General features: G+C 37.0%; 1 protein-coding gene across 1 annotated transcript in view; it reads right to left on the bottom strand.

Annotated features, from left to right (window-relative positions):
* Positions 1–21,870, bottom strand: part of LTN1 (listerin E3 ubiquitin protein ligase 1) — a 70,329-nt gene that overhangs the window by 23,878 nt on the left and 24,581 nt on the right. The window contains exons 7-18 of the mRNA XM_061194007.1: positions 15,231–15,404; positions 14,026–14,216; positions 13,157–13,292; positions 11,499–12,308; positions 10,933–10,974; positions 7,877–8,066; positions 7,111–7,350; positions 6,117–6,270; positions 5,184–5,328; positions 4,536–4,722; positions 2,619–2,778; positions 1,562–1,666 (exon numbers count right to left, since the gene is read on the bottom strand). Coding sequence (XP_061049990.1) covers positions 1,562–1,666; positions 2,619–2,778; positions 4,536–4,722; positions 5,184–5,328; positions 6,117–6,270; positions 7,111–7,350; positions 7,877–8,066; positions 10,933–10,974; positions 11,499–12,308; positions 13,157–13,292; positions 14,026–14,216; positions 15,231–15,404 — 2,534 coding nt within the window. The remainder of the gene's footprint in view (positions 1–1,561; positions 1,667–2,618; positions 2,779–4,535; positions 4,723–5,183; positions 5,329–6,116; positions 6,271–7,110; positions 7,351–7,876; positions 8,067–10,932; positions 10,975–11,498; positions 12,309–13,156; positions 13,293–14,025; positions 14,217–15,230; positions 15,405–21,870) is intronic.

Raw genomic sequence — 21,870 nt, 5'->3', positions numbered from 1 at the left:
AAATGATAAAATTATATAGAGAACAGATTATTGTTTGCCAGAGGTGAGGAGAATGGCAAGAGGGGAGGTGGCTGAGGCAAGAAAGGGTAACATAGGGGATCCTTATGATAAAACTATTCTGTAGCTTGTAATATGGTGGTGGTAACCCACACAGAACACACACACAAACACGTGAGTGCAAGTAAACTTGGTCAGTGAATTGTATCAATGCCATTCTCTTGGTTGTGAAATTGTACTAAAATTATGCAAACTGGTACCACTGGAAGAAACTGAATGAAAGGTACACAGAATTTCTTTGTATTTTTTATAATTACATGTGAACCTATAATCCACATTAATAACTGAACTCAAAATAATATATTTAGGACTTCCCTGGTGGCACAGTGGTTAAGAATCCACCTGCCAATGCAGGGGACACAGGTTCGAGCCCTGGTCCGGGAAGATCCACATGCCGCGGAGCAACTAAGCCCGTGCGCCACAACTTCTGAGCCTGCGCTCTAGAGCCCGTGAGCCACACCTACTGAGCCCGAGTGCCACAACTACTGAAGCCTGTGCACCTACAGCCCGTGCTCTGCAACAAGAGAAGTCACCACAATGAGAAGCCCGTGCACCACAATGAAGAGTAGCCTACGCTCATCGCCAACTAGAGAAAGCCTGCGTGCAGCAACGAAGACCCAATGCAGCCAAATAAATATATATATATATATATAAATTCTTCTAAAAAAATAGTAATAAATTTTTAAAATTTTTAAATAAGATTAAAAACATCAAAATTTAGCTTACAATTCTACTGTACCAGAATACACACACACACACATATAACTTCTGAATTCTTCTTGGTAAATCAGTAAATTCAAAATGCCTCTTGGTAAATTTCAGCTAGGTGTTTAATTTGAATGTTCAGCTTCTCTAGTATGATCAACTCTAGTAAATCTCTAGTATGTCCAACCTCACTATTTGTCTTAAGAACACATTTATTGCATTTTTAGAATATACGTCAATAGGATGATCCTTATTTAAGAGTAAGTAACCTTTTTTTAATTTAATTTTTTAAATTTATTTTTTATTGAAGTACAGTTGAATTACAATGTTGTGTTTATCACTGCTGTACAGCAAAGTGACTCAGTTATACATATATATACATTCTTTTCATATTCTTTTCCATTATGGCTTATCACAGGATATCGAATAGAGTTAAGAGTAAGTAACTTTCCTTATCATTTCCATTTAGCAAATAAAGTGATGGAAGAAGGATACGGAGGGGGAAAAGATAGATTCTACCAGAGAGATTTCTGGGGAAAAGAGAACAAGTTTATGAAATGCTAATTATTTATAGCACGTATAAAATTCCTCAACAAAATGTTATAAGGTTAAAAATGCTTATTAAAAAAAAGACGTGTCCGCAACCTAAAGCAATTTAAATTGTTAAGTCTCATTTTCTTTAATTTCCTCATTTCCTAAGTCTTGTTTTCCTGATTCATTAGACTGTTTGTTAGTTTGGGGTTGCCAAAGTGACCACTCACAATAAATTTCAAAGTAAAAGTATTTTCAATAAGAATACCCTTCTTTTCTCCTATAATGCCGTTTTACTTCATCAGATGAAACACTTCGGGAAAGGATCAACTTAGCAATAATAAGAGACCAAAGGGTGCCATTTTCCCTGGATCTAAAAGAGGAAAAAAAATTCCGTTTTTAAAGTGTAGTTAAGATTTTTAAACAATGCTTACCTGGATTCCTTTCACAGAACTACATAAATCACCTTGTAAGGGTATCAATTCACACAGCACTTCTGCACCCAAACAACTGCTGTTACCAAAAGGACTGGGAACTTAACTTCTGAAACTCCTTTACAGCTGATATTGAGCTCTCATCCAAGGCAATCCCAAAGCCCCTCAAGTTCCAATAGGGGAGATGACCTTAAAGATTAAGCTTGAGGACCAGAGGTTGCAGCTGGAAAGAGGACATATCCCAGAGGACACCGAGGATTGTTGAAGTTGAGAAAGCAAGGAGGTATTGATATCCACTGAGGAAAGTTCTGAGTGTCAAGTATGTAGAGTGGGACTGGAAAGGAAGACCTGTTCAGCCTGGGGCCTCTGATACTGCAAAGCATACGAAAAATACTACAGGCAAGTGAAAAACTCTTCAAGAGAGAGCAGTTCAACACAGTAATTTCAACGAGCTAACCATCAAACTGCTATAACCTCTACAACAACTCTGTTTTCATACCTACTTCCTCGTCTAGGGGAGAGGGTTTTGTGGTTATGATATTAAGACACACCTGCAACAACATGCAAGGTAAAAGGTTAAATTTAGAGTAGTGGAAGGATGGGTTACATACGACAAATTAGAACAACTTCTACAGGATTCTATTTCTTTCATTGTCATCTGGCCCTTGAATGTATTTATGGATTTAATAACACAGGCAAAGTCCAAATATCTCACCAGAAGAGTAAATCAAGTACTTAGTATCCACAAAGTATTTATCATTAAGAATTGGGATTAATTTAGATAAACCCTCTGATTCAAAGATTAGCATGACGTGGGCTTACATTTTAAAGACACAAGCCATAAACTAGCAAAATAGTCATAAAAAAATGGAAATTGAAAGAGATTCTTACCTGTTAAATAACAGCTGCAAAAGGCCAGAAGTATTACCAAGTCCACATAAGTTATCATATGTAATATTCATTTTTTGAAGCATTTCACAAAATCCAGTTAGAAAAATAGGTGGATTGTCTAATTCTTCATACCACTGCAATGAATAGAGCAGTTCTGCAACTAACAGAATGGACAACACATTACTGAGTGTACTTTGTGAACAGACCTTTGAACTGTTTTCACTTGTCCCCCCCATTCCCTAACATTGTTGTGCCCACTAATTTCAAAACATCTATGAACTGGGACTTCCCTGGTGGTCCAGTGGTTAAGACTCTGCACTTCCAACGCAAGGGGCGCTGGTTCGATCCCTGGTTGGGGAACTAAGATCCCACATGCTACGTAGCGCAATCGATCCGTCAATCAATCAATAATCTATGAACTGATTTTCAACTATTTGATGTTCAAGTACAATGAAATGAAATACCTGATACGGGGAACTAAGATCCCACGTGCCGCATAGCGCAGTAAGTAAGTAAGTAAGTAAGTAAGTAAGTTAGTTAAGTAAGTAAGTAAGTAAGTAAATAAATAAATAAATATATAAATAAAATATCTATGAACTGATTTTCAACTATTTGATGTTCAACTCTAATGAAAGCTGAGAATACCTGATACAAAATATCACTCCTCTCCCAAACATTACTTGGTCCCTTTTCTGATTAGTTAAGAATGTGACAGTAACCTAAGTTATCAGAGACAGATACTGGAAGAATCTTCCTACTATTTTTGCCACAAATGTTAAGAAGTTGCATCCAGGATAAACAACTATGGGACCCAAGACCTCAGAAGTTCAAGTCAATGTGTTAAGAAATGGGAGAGAGCATGATCTAGTACACAGGGCATGGGCCTTGGTGACAGACTAGTCTGGATTCAAATGAGCTGCACACATCATCATCAGCTAGGATAATACAAATCTACCTCACGGGACTACTATGAGAATTAAATGACCAAGTATCACAAAACCTGGCATGTCACAGGTTTTCAGTACATAATTAGTCACAACTCTCTTTTATAAAGCCAAGTATGGATTTTGGAGTTAGAAGACTTGAAACCTGGTTCAAAAGTCAAATCCCATCCCTTGCAAGTTCCAGATACGAAAAACAAAAATTATTACTCTAATTTCCATTGTTGTTTTTGGACAGATTCACTCTGTGAGTAAAGTAAACAGCAGGCTAATCTCCTTGACCTCAACTGCATGTGGAGTTTGCTCACCACGAGAGGTGTTCCAGCTTTCTTCCACAGGGCGCAATATTCTCCTACGCTAGTAACTGTACTCAGCTGAGAGCTCACAATCAAGACTGATACAGGAATTATGCAAGTCCTCCACCTTTCAGGCCATTTTGTACAGGTCACACTGCTACCTACAATTCTACACCATTTCCTGGAATGGGGGAATTTTTAAATCCTTTTGAAATTCAACATTTGAAGCTCCACTTGCTGGGAAAAAAATTATAGCCCTATACAAAGGTAGATTGATTCAAAAATTAATTGAAAATTCAGAATCCTTGATGAAACACAAGACTCACTTAACCATGTGCCATAGGATATGCTTATACTGATGCCATGCCAGCTAGAGTAACATCTTATACCAAATTCTGCTCTATCGCTAACAAGACTACAGCAAGATATTCAGTATGATTCCATTTGATTTGCAATTTAACATTCATCTCTTAAGTGTCCTCAAGTTTCTCATTGCTAAAATAATTAAAAGGAGCTGAGGATTTTTGATTCTTTAAAGATTTAGATTGAAGTATAATCAAAATTATTTCAAAATTACATTTTAATTACTTCAAGATTTATGTTTATATGTATTTATCTGAATACTCATATATACTTACTTATGTTTATATGTATTTATCTGAATGCTCATATATACTTACTTATTTTCTCAAGCTCATTATTTTCTAGGACTATTTCCTTTTTCAGTGCAACTAATATCATTTTGCTCAATAATGCTGAAGTACACAAATGGCTGGGAAGTTTCTTTGTATCTTGTTCTTTAAAATCTGTTTTGAAACACTCATAATTCAAACTCAGTCTTCCTTCTAAAAGAGGTCTATGCAACCACTGTAAAAAAAAATACATTAAATTATACACAAAAGCATTCAATAGTTCAATTAATTACTACCTTTGCAATTAAGAAGGGAACAAAAATAAAGTTATTAAAATATCTTCAAAATGTTATTAGAATAACTTCAAAAATGAAGCTATTGCTAGTTTACTAGTAAAACCACAGAAGCCTAGAAGTTTCGTTTCTACGAACACAAATTATCAATGTGTGTGTTTCTTTAGGATTCCTTCAGGACAGAACAAGGTCTTATTTACCTTGTACCATGGCAACTGCCAAGTGTCAACTGGTATCTTGCAAAGAGTAAACACCCAACACAGGAGCATTCAAAGGCAGAAACACAAAGTAAGATACTCATTTCATTTACTTTTTTTCTTCCTCAGAATAAAATTAAAATATTTAAGCTTGCATGAAATCCAAACTTTAGAATAAAATAAGTACTCTCCAATCTCAAACATACCTGCATAGGAAGAGACTGTCTCATCTTTTCCCATTCGCTGTTGTCTGGCATTACACTTCCAATATAAACTCCCAGAAGATAAGTATCTTCACTCTCTAGAAGCGCATTTAGCAAATCATCAACAGCAGACAATAGGACCTGAAGACTGAAAATAATGCAAATAACTTAACCACTGCAGTTATGTTATAACCAATTTGAACACCCTGGTATACATTAAATACCCTACGGCAGATAACAGTTTACCTGAACAAAAAAGACAATTCAAAATAAAAGTAAATGGCCCCTCCACCCTCCCCTCGTGACTAACACACAATCAAACAGGGGACTTTATCCAACATTTTATAATTGAAATCAAGTGCTGCTTCTATTTCAGAATGAAGGGGAATGACCTATTTCAGATCAGATATTTCTGAAATATAGCTACTTTATTCCATGAAAAGAGCATGATAATCAGAAAAAGATTTAACCCAACCCCAGTAGCTCTGGATGCATTCTCTTAGTTTTCATTTTTATATATGGATTTAGGCATGAGATGTGAAATACATCTGCAATCCAACCCCTTACAACAGTGGCTACCAGACTCCCCCAAAAAATAAACAATGAAGGACAATCACTGTCCGTGGTGGCCGTAAGAGTTTACGGTTACAATCCATACCAGCCTAAGACACAGGACAGCACCCCTATCACATCACTGACCATCAATTATTATGGTCAGAACAAATCACTCTCCAATTAATTGAGCTTAAATGGATGATCATTAAAACAAAATCCTTTTGGAAAAATCTGTTTGGATCTTCCCTTAGAATCTTGTAGATTTCTTACATAACAAACACGTCATTTTTCATAGGCACTCACACTAATCATGGATTCTTATTAAGGACAATGATCAATTATTAAAGAGATCCTCTGCAACTGAGCACAAAAAAAGGTTACCTTGTGATATCCAATGATGAAGACTGAACTTGGTTTTTCAGCCACAGAGCAGATAAACATAGGAAGGTACTCTGTTTATATGTGTCGCCAGTTTGATGGACCAATAAATTCACACCAGAGAGCCAAGTATTTTTCAGTTTACTGATAAGAAAGTCTAAAATCAAGATGTCAACAGTGATTCATAATCCCTATGAAGTAACTATCATCAGTACAAAATGTCTGAAAGAACTCATTGCAGATCTGAGATTTTTAAGGTACCGTTAAGAAAACATAAAATTACTATTCAACAGCTAAAACAAAATAACTATGTCATAAATATGCAATAATATAAGCTAACTCATGCCATATAAATGTAAAAATGCTAAGATTTTTTAAGTCAGCTTTTTTCTGCTCTGAACTTATTTATAAGAGAGTTGCCCTTCTGGAGATATGAAAAATATTATACCTTTTCCAAACAGAAAAGTTAGTATTAAAGAAAGGGTTGGGGAGGAGGGATCTCCATTAACAGCATTTTTTTTTTCAAGAGTATTTTTTACATTCCTTTCACAAATAACTCTGAATTAACACATAAGACAGGAATATAGTCCTTAAAAAGGCAATCTCAATTTCATTTTACTATACACCAAGATTGAATGTCTTTAACTGTAAGAGAAAAAGGTATTAATGTCCCCCTTTATGAATATGGAAACTGAGGCATCAAGAAATTAAGCAACTTGCGAGAGTTACTGAGTGAAGGAGCTAAGATTCTAACTCATCTATCATGGCCCCTTCCAAAACCGTTCCCTTGATATCAAGTAAAAACTTTAGATATAATGTCTACATACATCTTTAACTTGGTTTCTAAAGCTGAAAGTGTTTAAGATTTGTAGTCCTTTACTCAAAATGCTTTCAAAGTTCAAACACATTATGATTCAATTAATAAAGCCTGGGCACTTACACTATGAAGGTCAGAGCCGGAGATTCCCAACAAAACATTTGAGCAGTAGGCTATTACCTGGCAAATGTGTTTTTTCTTTGCTCTCAGCACACAACTGAAAGAGAGTTAACAATAAATCTTCAGATGATGGCATTAGCAAGCATCCTTTCGCTGAGCTGAAATAGTTATAGGCCACATCACAGATAAAAGACACTGATGAGTCATTATTTTCAGCTTCTGACAATTTCTTTGTTTTGGATAAAGTCTCATGAAGTTTAACAATAATTCTTTCAACATATACTTCTCCAATCAAGTAATCTACAGAAAAAAATTCAAACAGACAAAATACAAGAAATATTAACAGTGTGTTTTCCTTTTTTTAATCTTTGTTTTTAATTTTTTAACCAGTGTATTTTAATACTTTACTTTGGGTTAACATTCCACCTTGGTCTCTCCATGTGTTTTTTTTAAAGAAAAAAAGGTGTTTATGTTTTAGATAAAAGAAAATCACATCAACAAATCAATCTGTTCCCCACGCATAAAAGCCCTCACATTAAAAAAAAGCTGTTTTAAATTAAGTAAAAAAGCAATGCTAGACAAAATTAGAGTGAATGGCTAAATTCAAAACCCTTTAAAATATAAAACTAAAAGTATTAAATATCTTCCAAGTCATGTTACAGAGATTTATAAACATTTAGGGTGCTTACAAAATTCAGATATTTGAGTGAACTAAATCTTGTTATTCTCAACTAATATTATGCAAACTGAGCAGCAGGGAATCCTCCCAAACGGTGAAAAAACTACTCCCTCCCTACTGAAAAACAAAAGCCATATTTTTACCTACCATTTTTAACATGTTGGGATAATACCAAGCTTAAAAGAGACCATCTTTCTGAGAAGTAAGATTCAGAAGATACTGTGGATTCCAAGTCCTTATTACAAAGATGATCTGCCAAGGTTACCAATTTCTCGCCAAGGATATCTCCTTTTAGCCAAGGAGTTACTAAAGCATGTTTATCTGAACTAGAACATGCCTAAAAACATAAAATTAAAGCAAAGATTAGAAGCAAGATCAAAAAGTAGACTTGCCAAAATATTACTTGTACCATATTACCTCCTTTCATCATCATGGCCTCAACATCATCCCCCATGCCTCCTCCTCAAGTTCTAAGAAGGCTGGTATCTTCCCTATTCCCCACTAAGCCTTGCTTATGTACGCTTCCATGCTTTGTTCATGCTATCTTCCCAACCATAAATATTCCCCCTCTTCTTTATTTATCAAAATCACACCCATTACTTGAGATTCAGTATAAATCCCCTCTGCTTTGTGAAGTCTCCCCCATCCATGCCAGCCCATACTCATCACTGCTTTTCTCTGAATCTCTAGAGCACTTACTGGGTTGTATTATTATTTATAATGTTTCATCTGTGTATGTCTTGTTTCCAATGAGACTGTAAGTTCCTTGAGAGCAGAGACTGTCTTAAACTTCTTTGATACCTGCTATCAACACTGCAGATATGTTCAATGAATAATGAATGAACTTTAAAGACGGATTTTAAAATCCTCTACAAATATTAAATTTTTTTCATTAATTTTGCTAAAATTAAAGAACTAACATACAATAGTGGTAAATTACTTCAATATGAACAATGGGACTTATCATTTGCCCAAATTTTCTGAAATAGTTACTGGCGCAGATAGCTGACAGCAACTGGTTTATTTTCATGGGGTGGGGAAGCAAGGAAAAAAACTGTAAATCCACCCCCAAAAGCATGGTGATCCATGTTCCCAGAGCTTCTTTTGGTTTAAGGGCTGAGAAGAAAGGAATTTGCAACTTGGCTCATTTCAAAGCAATCTGGAATAAAAAAAATCCAAGTGCAGATTGGGTAGTGCCCCCAAAACTGTTTCATCTCCTTATTTAAAAAACTGTAGGTAATGAGAGCTTCTATTTTAACCCAACCTTTACCACTATTCTGGCTTTATGACCTTAGACAAAGCTCTTAACCAACCTGGGCCTATTTCCTAATTTGAAAAATGAAGATTAACTTAGAAAATCTCTAAGGTTCTTTCTGGTTACAAAAGTCAGGTTTGTTTTTAAGGGAGCTGACTTTAGGACTCTGCTCATAAAGTATGAGGTTGCATAAAAACAAGAAAAACTAGAATTTAGATAGCTATAATATTGGCTTTCCTAACACAGCTTACCAAATAAAACCAATCTATTTTATAGAATCCTACAGAATCCAAAAAGCAAACTTCTGAATATAATGTCTCTCAGGTTATTAAGACATGAAGTCCAACTTCTCAATGTTTTAACATATCCACAGAAAGAATCTAACAGGGGTTAGGGAGACTCGTTAGTCACAGAAGTACAGGAAGCAAACACTGGCTATGAACTGCCAAACACTGCCCAGGAAGAGGAGTCTTCTAAACAGATGTACCTGAACTACTGGCAGGTACATTCCTAAGTTGGAAATGGATATATCAATCTTTATCTTATCAAATTATTAACTATATACTTTTGCTCTGATTCTAGACTTATCAAGCAGCTTTCTCATAATTTGGCTTTTCCTGTAGCCTGCCTATAGGGAGAGGAGGTACTGAATAAAGTAATTCAAATGGTGTACCTAGTAAGTTATACTTCCCATTGAAAAAGAGTAAATGAATACTCTGTATTTATTTTGTAAAAATAAACTACTGGGGGAAATAGGGAGTTATTGTTTAATGGGTATAGTTTCTATTTTACAAGGTGAAAAAGTTCTGGAGATTGGTTGCACAATAATGTGAATAAACTTAACACTACTGAACTGTACACTCAGAAATGGTTACTATGGCAAATTATATGTTTTTTTCAACATAATTTAAAAAGACAGAAAAAAAGAAACTTGTAAATTAGAGTTACGTATGTAAAATTTAAAAAAAAAAAAAAAAAAAAATTTTAAAATAATGAAAAAATTCTTTAAGAAAAGGAAGACTTTCAGGCAGCTAGTAATAACATTTCTATGGTTGGAAAAGTGTTATATCATTTACATCTTCATTAGGAAAGAATACTTAAGCCATTTAAAAATTTTTCTGAATTATGTTCCTTGATTTCTTTTTATTATTCTCATCACTAATTTTCTTACTTAGTCAAATGGCAATTAAATAAAGGTGGGGAGACTTTAGTTTGCCTGTATAGTATTCCAGGGTAAAACAAACTTAATTTCCTGATGCGTTCTACTCAAAGCTAGAACCATTCAATCCATTTCTACAGAAGAAAAAATAACTAGGATAACAGCAGAAACCTTAGTTTAAAAGATAAACTAAGGGGGCTTCCCTGGTGGCGCAGTGGTTAGGAATCCACCTGCCAAGGCAGGGGACACGGGTTCGTGCCCCGGTCTGGGAAGATCCCACATGCCGCGGAGCGGCTAGGCCTGTGAGCCACAACTGCTGAGCCTGCGCGTCTGGAGCCTGTGCTCCGCAACGGGAGAGGCCGCGACAGTGAGAGGCCTGCGCACCACGATGAAGAGTGGCCCCTGCTCTCCGCAACTGGAGAAAGCCCTTGCACAGAAACGAAGACCCAACGCAGCCATAAATAAATAAATAAATAAATAAATTTATTAAAAAAAAAAAAAAAAAAAAAGATAAACTAAGATAAATGCTTAACTCTTCCTTTGTTACCCACTAGGGAAGAGACACTGGATCTTCCAGAACCTGTTCATTCTTCCCTGATATTCCTAACCAGAAAAATAATACTATAGAAAGCTGAACACCATGTCTTCTCAAATTATGAGAAGAAAGTTACAATAATAAGGAAATTCTCTAACAGAGACACCTGATCACATACCATTATGTGAATATAGCTATGGTTTAATTTTTCTATACTTATAAATACAAAAAAAAGAGAAAAATCTCTAAGATACCTTTTCAATGACTTGAAGCATAGAATTCCATTTCAGATCCACCTAAAAGAAGAAAAAGAGAAACAATCTGCTAGAAAAAACAGTAACTGGTAAAACTTTTTATAAGTAAATGAAGTGACCATTGAACCACTACAAAACTAAAACATTTTTTTAGTGAGTCCAGCTTTAAAAAGTATGGACTGAAAGAACTTACCCTTTTATTACCAAGCTTTTGTCATCTTAACATATTTACTCTTACTGAACAGCTACCCAGAAGTTTCACATACTTCCCAATCCCAATCAAGAATATAGTCTTTAAATTGACATTCATAGTTAAGAAACAATCCCAAAATAACCCCCATAGAGGTCTCGTTCTACTCATCCATAATCAGTGTGCCAGTGTAAACCATTATAGTTTAAAAAGATACAGGGAACTCCCTGGTGATCCAGTGGTTAGGGCTCCATGCTTCCACTGTAGGGGGCACAGGTTTGATCCCTGGCTGGGGAACAAAGACCCTGCATGCAGGCATGCATGAATGAATGAATAAATAAATAAATGAAAATAAAAAGATATAGAACAGTAATACCTCAATTAGATCATCCAAGACAGCTTTTCGTTCCATATGATTATCACAGCAACAAAGGGCACTGTACAAAATGTCCACCAAGAAACCAGCATCCTTCCTTTGATCTTCATTTAGCCAACCTATTACTTTCTGGTATAAAAACTGTATCGCGGGATTTTTTTGTGCAAGTTTGGTTATTTCAAGAGGCTTGGCTTTGACAATACTCTGTTTTTCATCACCTAATAGCACTTTAAATACTTGGCTTGAAGAGAAGGAGTTGAGCAGAGTGGAAAGAAACCTTAGATGTTGCTCCGACTTCTGTTCATTGACATAATTAACACTCATTTCTGCTAGTTTACAGACTAAGTCTTCCAAAGGTTTTTTCCTTAGGGGTGATATAAGGTCTGAGCAACTGTGAGTGAGAGAAGGTTCAGCCATTAATTCAGAGCCTTCACTATTCTCTCCTTCTGAGGAGACATATTTCTCATTCTCTTTATTACTTTCGGGCATCTCATCAGCAAATCTAACCTTACCAACGTTTTTTTTATTTAACTTCAAGGAGCTCTTTGGCTTCTGAAGGACCTGTAATAGGTTAGAAACACCCAAAACTGACTTAACATCGGCTTCTGGCTCATTGATTTTCTCAACACAGATCTCTGACAGTCTTTCCCAGAAATTCAGTAGCACTTTCTCCAAATTGTAAGCTGTTTTATCATCTTTATCCAAATCTGCTTTGGCTTCCCATGAACTTAAAGTTTCTGCCAAATGGTTAAATAGCTGCCCATCTTGCAATCTTGGGTCTTTGAGAACTGCATCAATAAAAGGAATCAACTGAAAGAGAAGGTAGAAATATTAAAGTTCAGTTTTCAGGGAAAATAAAATTTAAACAAGGTATTTGTAAAACATTATAAATTTTCATATTTAATAACTGAAGAACATGAATTTTTTCCCAGAACTATGAAAAGAGTTAATTTGAACCTGAAAATCATCTTCATATCATTCAAAGAGCCTAACGATTTCACTGTATCCCCCCGAATTACTTCTTTTTTATGATATAATTGACCAAGATCATTGGTCATCAACTCTTTGCATCTTCTGAACTTATTCAAAGTTTTTTCCTTTTTTCTAAACCAATATGAAAGACATATAGGACCCACAGAATTCAGTGCTTTCTCTTAAATTACAAAGATAAGAGAAATTAACTATCTGAGACATCAACTAGGATCTGGGCTTATATAATCATATTAATTAATTTCCTACCATAAGGAACCATATTCCAGGACCTGCTCTCATCACTAGTTCTAAAAGCCAAGCACAATTGCTCACAAAAGGATAAATGTACTACATATTTTAGAAGGAAGAAGATGATTATAATATAAACTAAAATACAAAGTGTTGAAAATTGCATCTTCTAAATTGTTTTGCATTGCAACTCTCTAAAACAGAGTTTGTACAACCAGAGAGTGACTAGTACTTAGGCATTATGGTATTACGCTAACAACTAACAATACAGAAATTTTCATTTATTGGTCAGCAATACACATTACCTAATTTGTAAACCATAAAAATGAAATCTTCACAAGGAAGGCTAATTAATAAAAATGGCAACAAGACACAATGAGCTTGATTCTTTATAGTTAGTGTGCAAAGGCACTGATGATTTTTTACATTATAAATACCTGATCATTGACGAGCATCTCTTCTATCTCTTCCTCACCTAAGTTTTGCTGCATTATAAAACGTAAGCATTCAAAAAAAGCAGATACTACTGCTGAGCACTCTGAAAAGCTGGTTTTGGTTCTTTCTGTTGATAGCCTAAGAAATAATAAATACCTGTGGCTTACTCCTTCATGAAAAAGAAAATAAGCAATACAAAAACACCAAAATAAAGGCATGAAAAAGAATTTCTAAAAATAAAATTCTTCAATGAAAAACTAAGAACAACCAAAATACAGCCCAATTAGATTATAAACTTGAAGAACTATGAAAAATAGCATATCTTCAAAAATGTATCAACAGAATATAACATATTTATTTCCTACTCATGAACCAATCCACCTGCAAATTTCAAAGGGAGGACTTAACCAAATAAAGATAATACTGTAGTGGAAAAAAAATTTTTAATCATTAATAAAACTGGGTATCTTTTACTAAGTTCAACAAATACACTGAAATGACGTTTTAAGTGTGACTTTAAACAGCTATTATATTTTAGTTAATGGAAAAGTTCACTGGTTCATTTTCTGCACTCGGGCATTTGTATTTATCAACATACCAAAAAATGGGTCATTGAAAAAGAGCTTATTTCCACCTAAGGGCCTTGCCATAATTTATCTCACTTTCTGCTGCATACTACCACTGAAGTCTTGAAAGTACCCAAAAAAAGAATTCCAATTGTAATTCTCTGAAAACTTGAAAAGTGTTTAATGAACAGCAAAACAATTTGGGGAAATTTACATATGACAATAACAAGTATGTCGTTCTGCCCATTTATGAAAATAAGAAAAAATCTATTTTGTTTTAAAGGTCAAGAATTTAAATTCCTTACCCTGCAACTAGGGAGGTGAGAAAATTTTTGAAGAAATCCAACTTTGGATCTGTAATAGACTGAGGGAGTTTGCTGATAAATGGCAGAAGATAAGGATATATGACAGCAGCCAGACCCCGACCTCCTTCACGAACCATAGCTGACAGCTTGGGAAACACACTTTTTTTTGCATTTACATGAAGCCAACAGTCCTTACCAAAAAAAAAAAAAAAAAAAGATTATAATAATAATTAGAGATCATAAACATACATTTCCCAATTAAGAGAGAAGACACATAGACTCTCAAAAATAAAAATCAAGTATTCTACCTAAAGTATTCTACCTAAAGAGGGTCAAAATCTCTCACCACCACTAAAAACTAAAAGTCTGAAATTATAAGAAATTTATTACATTTAGTAATTATGTATACAACATGCTTCCAGGACAATATTGATCAGAAATAACTATTTAGGGACTTCCCTGGTGGTCCAGTGGTAAAGAAACCACTTTACAATGCAGGGGACGTGGGTTCGATCCCTGCTCAGGGAACTAAGATCCCACATGCTACGGGGCAACTAAGCCCGCATGCCACAACTACTGAGCTCGCGCACCTCAACTAGAGAGCCTGTGTGCAGCAAACTACAGAGCTTGCCCACACTGGAACCCATGCGCCACAACTACAGAGCCCACGCGCCCTGGAGCCTGCGCACCACAACTAGAGAAGAGAAAACAACCCGCACGCCACAACTAGAGAGAAGCCCGCACACAGCAACGAAAGATCCTGCATGCCTCAATGAAGACCCCGCATGCTGCAACTAAGGCCTGAGGCAGCCAAAAAAGAACTAATATTTAACTGAAAAGATTTCTATAAAAGCTGCTTTCTAAACAAGTTAAAAGAAAAAAAAAAGCTGCTTTCTAAAAGGGACAGCAATATTTAATCTTAAATGTAAGATTCAGATATGTTGATTTCATTGGGCCATATAAGTTTAAAGGATAATTGATATTGACGAAACTGAAAGTAAAATAAAAATGCTATATCATTTTATAGTCAGTTTAAGATTTATACAAAGTTTTGGATTAAATATTTTATTCCCAAGAAAGCATTTTTCTAGCAAGTTTTAAATATTATAATCTGATAGGCTCTCTCACATGGTATCTAAGGCTTCTAAAATACAACTAAGAAGACAAATATTCCCAGATGCACTAAATGTACCTCTTTAACTTACCTCAATAGTTGTAAGTGTGTAAAGCACAGCTTCCCAGAGAGCAGGGCATACAATGGGGTCACTGTCATCAATGCTAAGAAGGACAGATGGGCTCACTTTGGATGCTTCATCTTTCATCAACTGTGGAGTACGCTGGCACAAAGCAGAAACTAACTCAAAATAGGCTGAGCGGATCTGAAAGAAAAAAATGGAAAGCTGAATTAAACTAAAGCCTAGTCAAGGTATGATAAAATTTTATTTATGGTAATGGCAGGTAGGTTATTCATACTAACCCTTCCATTAATAAAACTAAAAGGGCTAGAAAAAATACTTTTTAAAAATCTTAAGAACACCACAGGGCTGAAGAGACATTAGGAATTACCAAGCCAAAAGTGAAGACAGAAAGAATTCAACTTTCTGTTTCTTTGGCTCAAGCAAATACAAATCCTCTGTAGTGTAAGAAGCCTTCATTTGGGGGATCAAATTATCCCTATGAATATACTAGTCAGCACAAAATTAACTACAGCCAAACAAAAAATAAGACACCATGAGCCACAATGCAGAACCAAAAGATAACACAGAGACCTGAGACTTTAAATCTTATAATTATCTATCAGTAACAAACTCCATATCAACAATGTTTATTATATTTAAAGAAACAAAAGTTTAAAGAAATTTAAAGGGAAAAGGATCTTAGAAGAAGCACAGCAGATCTGAAAAAGAACCAAGCACAATTCCTAAAGTAAAAATAAATACACAAATAAATAAATAAGAGCACAATTCATAGTTTAAGAGCATCATACTCAACATTAAGAGTCTACAACTATTTCCATTAAAGTAAGAAACAAGAAAAGGATGCCTGCTATCACCACTTCTATTCAACATGGTACTGAGAACCTAATTAATACAGAGAAAAGGGGAAAAAAAGAAACTGGAAAGTAACCCAAATTACTGTTTATAATCATAGCAAAATACAAGGCTATAAAAAATATTCCAAAAAATCTAAAGACAGGACTTCCCTGGTGGCACAGTGGTTAAGAATCTGCCTGCCAATGCAGGGAACATGGGTTCGAGCCCTGGTCTGGGAAGATCCCACATGCCATGGAGCAACCAAACCCATGCGCCACAACTACTGAGCCTGCACGCCACACTGAAGCCCACGTGCCTAGAGCCCATGCTCCGCAAAAAGAGAAGCCACCGTAATGAGAAGCCCACGCACTGCAATGAAGAATAGCCCCCGCTCGCAGCAACTAGAGAAAGCCCAAGAGCAGCAATGAAGACCCAAAGCAGCCAAAAAATAAATTAAATTAATCAATTTTTTAAAAATTTAGGAAAAGAAAATCTAAAGACAAATAATAAGAACAGGAGGAGGAGGAGCTTCAAGATGGCAGAAGAGTAAGATGTGGAGATCACCTTCCTCCTCACAAATACATCAGAAATACATCTACACGTGGAACAACTCCTACAGAACACCTACTGAACGCTGGCAGAAGACCTCAGACTTCCCAAAAGGCAAACTCTCCACGTACCTGGGAAGGGCAAAAGAAAAAAGAAAAAACAGAGACAAAAGAATAGGGATGGGACCCGCGCCAGTGGAAGGGAGCTGTGAAGGAGGAAAGATTTCCACACTAGGAAGGCCCTTCGTGGGCGGAGACTGCAGGTGGCGGAGGGGGGAAGCTTTGAAGCTGCGGAGGATAGCGCAGCAACGGGGGTGCGGAGGGCAAAGCGGAGAGATTTCCACACAGGGGATCGGTGCCGACCAGCACTCAGCAGCCTGAGAGGCTTGTCCACTCACCCGCCGAGGCGGGCGTGGGCTGGGAACTGAGGCTCGGGTTTCGGTCTGATCCCAGGGAGAGGACTGGGGTTGGCTGCATGAACACAGCCTGAAGGGGGCTAGTGCACCACAGCTAGCCGGGAGGGAGTCCGGGAAAAAGTCTGGAGCTGCCGAAGAGACAAGAGACTTTTTCTTGCTTCTGTGTTTCGTGGTGCGCGAAGAGAGGGGATTCAGAGGGCTGCTTAAAGGAGCTCCAGAGACGGGTGCGAGCGGCGGCTATCAGCGCCGACCCCAGAGACGGGCATGAGATGCTAAGGCTACTGCTGCCGCCACCAAGAAGCCTGTGTGCAAGCACAGGTCACCGTCCACACCTCCCCTCCCGGGAGCCTGTGCAGCCCGCCACGGCCAGGGGCCTGTGATCCAGGGACAACTTCCCCAGGAGAACACAGGGCGAGCCTCAGGCTGTTGCAACGTCACACTGGCCTCTGCCGCCACAGGCTCGCCCCGCATCCGTACCCCTCCCTCCCCCCGGCCTGAGTGACCCAGAGCCCCCGAATCAGCTGCTACTTTAACCCCGTCCTGTCTGAGCGAAGAACAGATGCCCTCAGGCGACCTAACGCAGAGGCAGGGCCAAATCCAAAGCTGAACCCCAGGAGCTGTGCGAACAAAGAAGAGAAAGGGAAATTTCTCCCAGCAGCCTCAGGAGCAGCGGATTAAATCTCCACAATCAACTTGACGTACCCTGCATCTGTGGAATACCTGGATAGACAAAGAATCATCCCAAATTGAGGAGGTGGACTTTGGGAGCAACGATATATATATATTTTTCCCTTTTTCTCTTTTTGTGAGTGTGTATGTGTATGCTTCTGTGTGTGATCTTGTCTGTATAGCTTTGCTTTTAATCATTTGTCGTAGGGTTCTGTCTGTCCGTTTTTTTTTTTTTAAAGTATAATTTTTAGCAATTGTTATCATTGGTGGATTTGCTTTTTGGTTTGGTTGCTCTCTTCTTTCTTTCTTTCCTTTTTTTTTTAAATTACTTAAAATAATTTTTTTTAATAATTATTTTTTATTTTAATAACTTTATTTTATTTTACTTTATTTTATTTTATCTTCTTCTTTATTTCTTTCTTTTATTTTCTCCTTTTTATTCTGAGCTGTGTGGATGACAGGCTCTTGGTGCTCCAGCCAGACATCAGGGCTGTGCCTCTGAGGTGGGAGAGTGAAGTTCAGGACACTGGTCCACAAGAGACCTCCCAGCTCCACATAATATCAAACGGTGAAAATCTCCCAGACATCTCCATCTCAACACCAAGACCCAGCTCCACTTAACGACCAGCAAGCTACAGTGCTGGACACCCTATGCCAAACAACTAGCAAGAAAGGAACATAACCCCATCCATTAGCAGACAGGCTTCCTAAAATCATATTAAGGCCACAGACACCCCAAAACACACCGCCAGACGTGGACCTGCCCACCAGAAAGACGAGATCCAGCCTCATCCACCAGAACACAGGCACTACTCCCCTCCACCAGGAAGCCTACACAACCCACTGAACCAACCTTAGCCACTGGGGACAAACACCAAAAACAACGGGAACTACGAACCTGCAGCCTGTGAAAAAGAGACCCCAAACACAGTAAGTTAAGCAAAGTGAAAAGACAAAGAAACACACAGCAGATGAAGGAGCAAGGCAATAACCCACCAGACCTAACAAATGAAGAGGAAATAGGCAGTGAACCTGAAAAAGAATTCAGAATAATGATAGTAAAGATGATCCAAAATCTTGGAATAGAATGGAGAAAATACAAGAAACGATTAACAAGCACCTAGAAGGACTAAAGAACAAACAAACAGTGATGAACAACACGATAAATGAAATTAAAAATTCTCTAGAAGGGATCAATAGCAGAATAACTGAGGCAGAAGAACGGATAAGTGACCTGGAAGACAAAACAGTAGAAATAACTACTGCAGAGCAGAATAAAGAAAAAAGAATGAAAAGAATTGAGGACAGTCTCAGGAAGACCTCTGGGACAACATTAAATGCACCAACATTCGAATTCTAGGGGTCCCAGAAGAAGAAGAGAAAAAGAAAGGTACTGAGAAAATATTTGAAGAGATTATAGTTGAAAACTTCCCTAATATGGGAAAGGAAATGGTTAATCAAGTCCAGGAAGCACAGAGAGTCCCATACAGGATAAATCTGAGGAGAAACACGCCAAGACACATATTAATCAAACTATCAAAAATTAAATGCAAAGAAAAAATATTAAAAGCAGCAAGGGAAAAACAACAAATAACACACAAGGGAATCCCCATAAGGTTAACAGCTGATCTTTCAGCAGAAACTCTGCAAGCCAGAAGGGAGTGGCAGGACATATTTAAAGTGATGAAGGAGAAAAACCTACAACCAAGATTACTCTACCCAGCAAGGATCTTATTCAGATTCGACAGAGAAATTAAAACCTTTACAGACAAGCAAAAGCTAAGAGAATTCAGCACCACCAACCCAACTTTACAACAAATGCTAAAGGAACTTCTCTAAGCAAGAAACACAAGAGGAGGAAAAGACCTACAATAACAAACCCAAAACAATTAAGATAATGGTTAATAGGAACAAACATATTGATAATTACCTTAAATGTAAATGGATTAAATGCTCCAACCAAAAGACACAGACTGGCTCAATGGATACAAAAACAATACCCGTATATATGCTGTCTACAAGAGACCCACTTCAGACCTAGGGACACATACAGACTGAAAGTGAGGGGATGGAAAAAGATATTCCATGCAAATGGAAATCAAAAGAAAGCTGGAGTAGCAATTCTCATATCGGACAAAATAGACTTTAAAACAAAGACTATTACAAGACACAAAGAAGGACATTACATAATGATCAAGGGATCAATCAAAGAGGAAGATATAACAATTGTAAATATTTATGCACCCAACATAGGAGCACCTCAATACATAAGGCAAATACTAACAGCCATAAAAGGGGAAATCGACAGTAACACAATCATAATAGGGGACTTTAACACCTCACTTTCACCAACGGACAGATCATCCAAAATGAAAATAAAAAGAAACACAAGCTTTAAGTGATACATTAAACAAGATGGACTTTATTGATATTTATAGGACATTCCATCCAAAAACAACAGAATACACATTCTTCTGAAGTGCTCATGGAACATTCTCCAGGATAGATCATATCTTGGGTCACAAATCAAACCTTGGTAAATTTAAGAAAATTGAAAGCATATCAAGTATCTTTTCTGACCACAACGCTATGAGACTAGATATCAATTACAGGAAAAAATCTGTAAAAAATACAAACACATGGAGCCTAAACAATACACTACTTAATAACCAAGAGATCACTGAAGAAATCAAAGAGGAAATCAAAAAATACCTAGAAACAAATGACAATGAAAACACGACAACCCAAAACTTATGGGATGCAGCAAAAGGAGTTCTAAGAGGGAAGCTTATAGCAATACAATCCTACCTTAAGAAACAAGAAACAGGGGGCTCCCTGGTGGTGCAGTGGTTAAGAATCCGCCTGCCAATGCAGGGGACACGGGTTCAAACCCTGGTCCAGGAAGATCCCACATGCTGCAGAGCAACTAAGCCCGAGCGCCACAACTACTGAGCCTGCGCTCTAGAGCCCACGAGCCACAACTACTGAGCCCACGTGCCACAACTACTGAAGCCTGTGCACCTAGAGCTGGTGCTCTGCAACAAGAGAAGCCAGGACAATGAGAAGCCTGCACACCACAATGAGGAGTAGCCCCCGCTCAAGAGTAGCCCCCACTCACCGCAACTAGAGAAAGCCCGCGCACAGCAACGAAGACCTAACACAGTCATAAATAAATAAATAAATAAGTTAATTAATTAATTAATTTCTAAAAAAAGAAAGAAACAAGAAACATTTCATATAAACCACCTAACCTTACACCTAAAGCAATCAGAGAAAGAACAACAAAAAAACCCCAAAGTTAGCAGAAGGAAAGAAATCATAAAGATCAAGTCAGAAATAAATGAAAAAGAAATGAAGAAAGTGATAGCAAAGATCAATAAAACTAAAAGCTGGTTCTTTGAGCAGATAAACAAAATTGATAAACCATTAGCCAGACATCAAGAAAAAAAGGAGAAGACTCAAATCAATAGAATTAGAAATGAAAAAGGAGAAGTAACAACTGACACAGCAGAAATACAAAGGATCATGAGAGATTACTACAAGCAACTATATGCCAATAAAATGGACAACCTGGAAGAAATGCACAAATTCTTAGAAATGCACAACCTTCCAAGACTGAACAAGGAAGAAATAGAAAATATGAACAGACCAATCACCAGCACTGAAATTCAAACTGTGATTAAAAATCTTCCAACAAACAAAAGCCCAGGACCAGATGGCTTCACAGGTGAATTCTATCAAACATTTAGAGAAGAGCTAACACCTACCCTTCTCAAACTCTTTCAAAATACAGCAGAGGGAGGAACACTCTCAAACTCATTCTACGAGGCCACCATCACCCTGATACCAAAACCAGACAAAGATGTCACAAAGAAAGAAAACTACAGGGCAATATCACTGATGAACACAGATGCAAAAAACCTCAACCAAATACTAGCAAACAGAATCCAACAGCACATTAAAAGGATCATATACCACGATCAAGTGGGGTTTATCCCAGGAATGCAAGGATTCTTCAATATATGCAAATCAATGTGAACACCATATTAACAAATTGAAGGAGAAAAATCATATGATCATCTCAATAGATGCAGAGAAAGCTTTCCACAAAATTCAACACCGATTTATGATAAAAACCCTCCAGAAAGTAGGCATAAAGGGAACTTTCCTCAACATAAT

The sequence above is a fragment of the Eubalaena glacialis genome, chromosome 6 (genome assembly GCF_028564815.1).
Source record: "Eubalaena glacialis isolate mEubGla1 chromosome 6, mEubGla1.1.hap2.+ XY, whole genome shotgun sequence".
Lineage (NCBI taxonomy): Eukaryota > Metazoa > Chordata > Mammalia > Artiodactyla > Balaenidae > Eubalaena > Eubalaena glacialis.
Note: the sequence above shows the minus strand (reverse complement) of the source record. Positions and strands in the feature narration are given on the sequence as shown.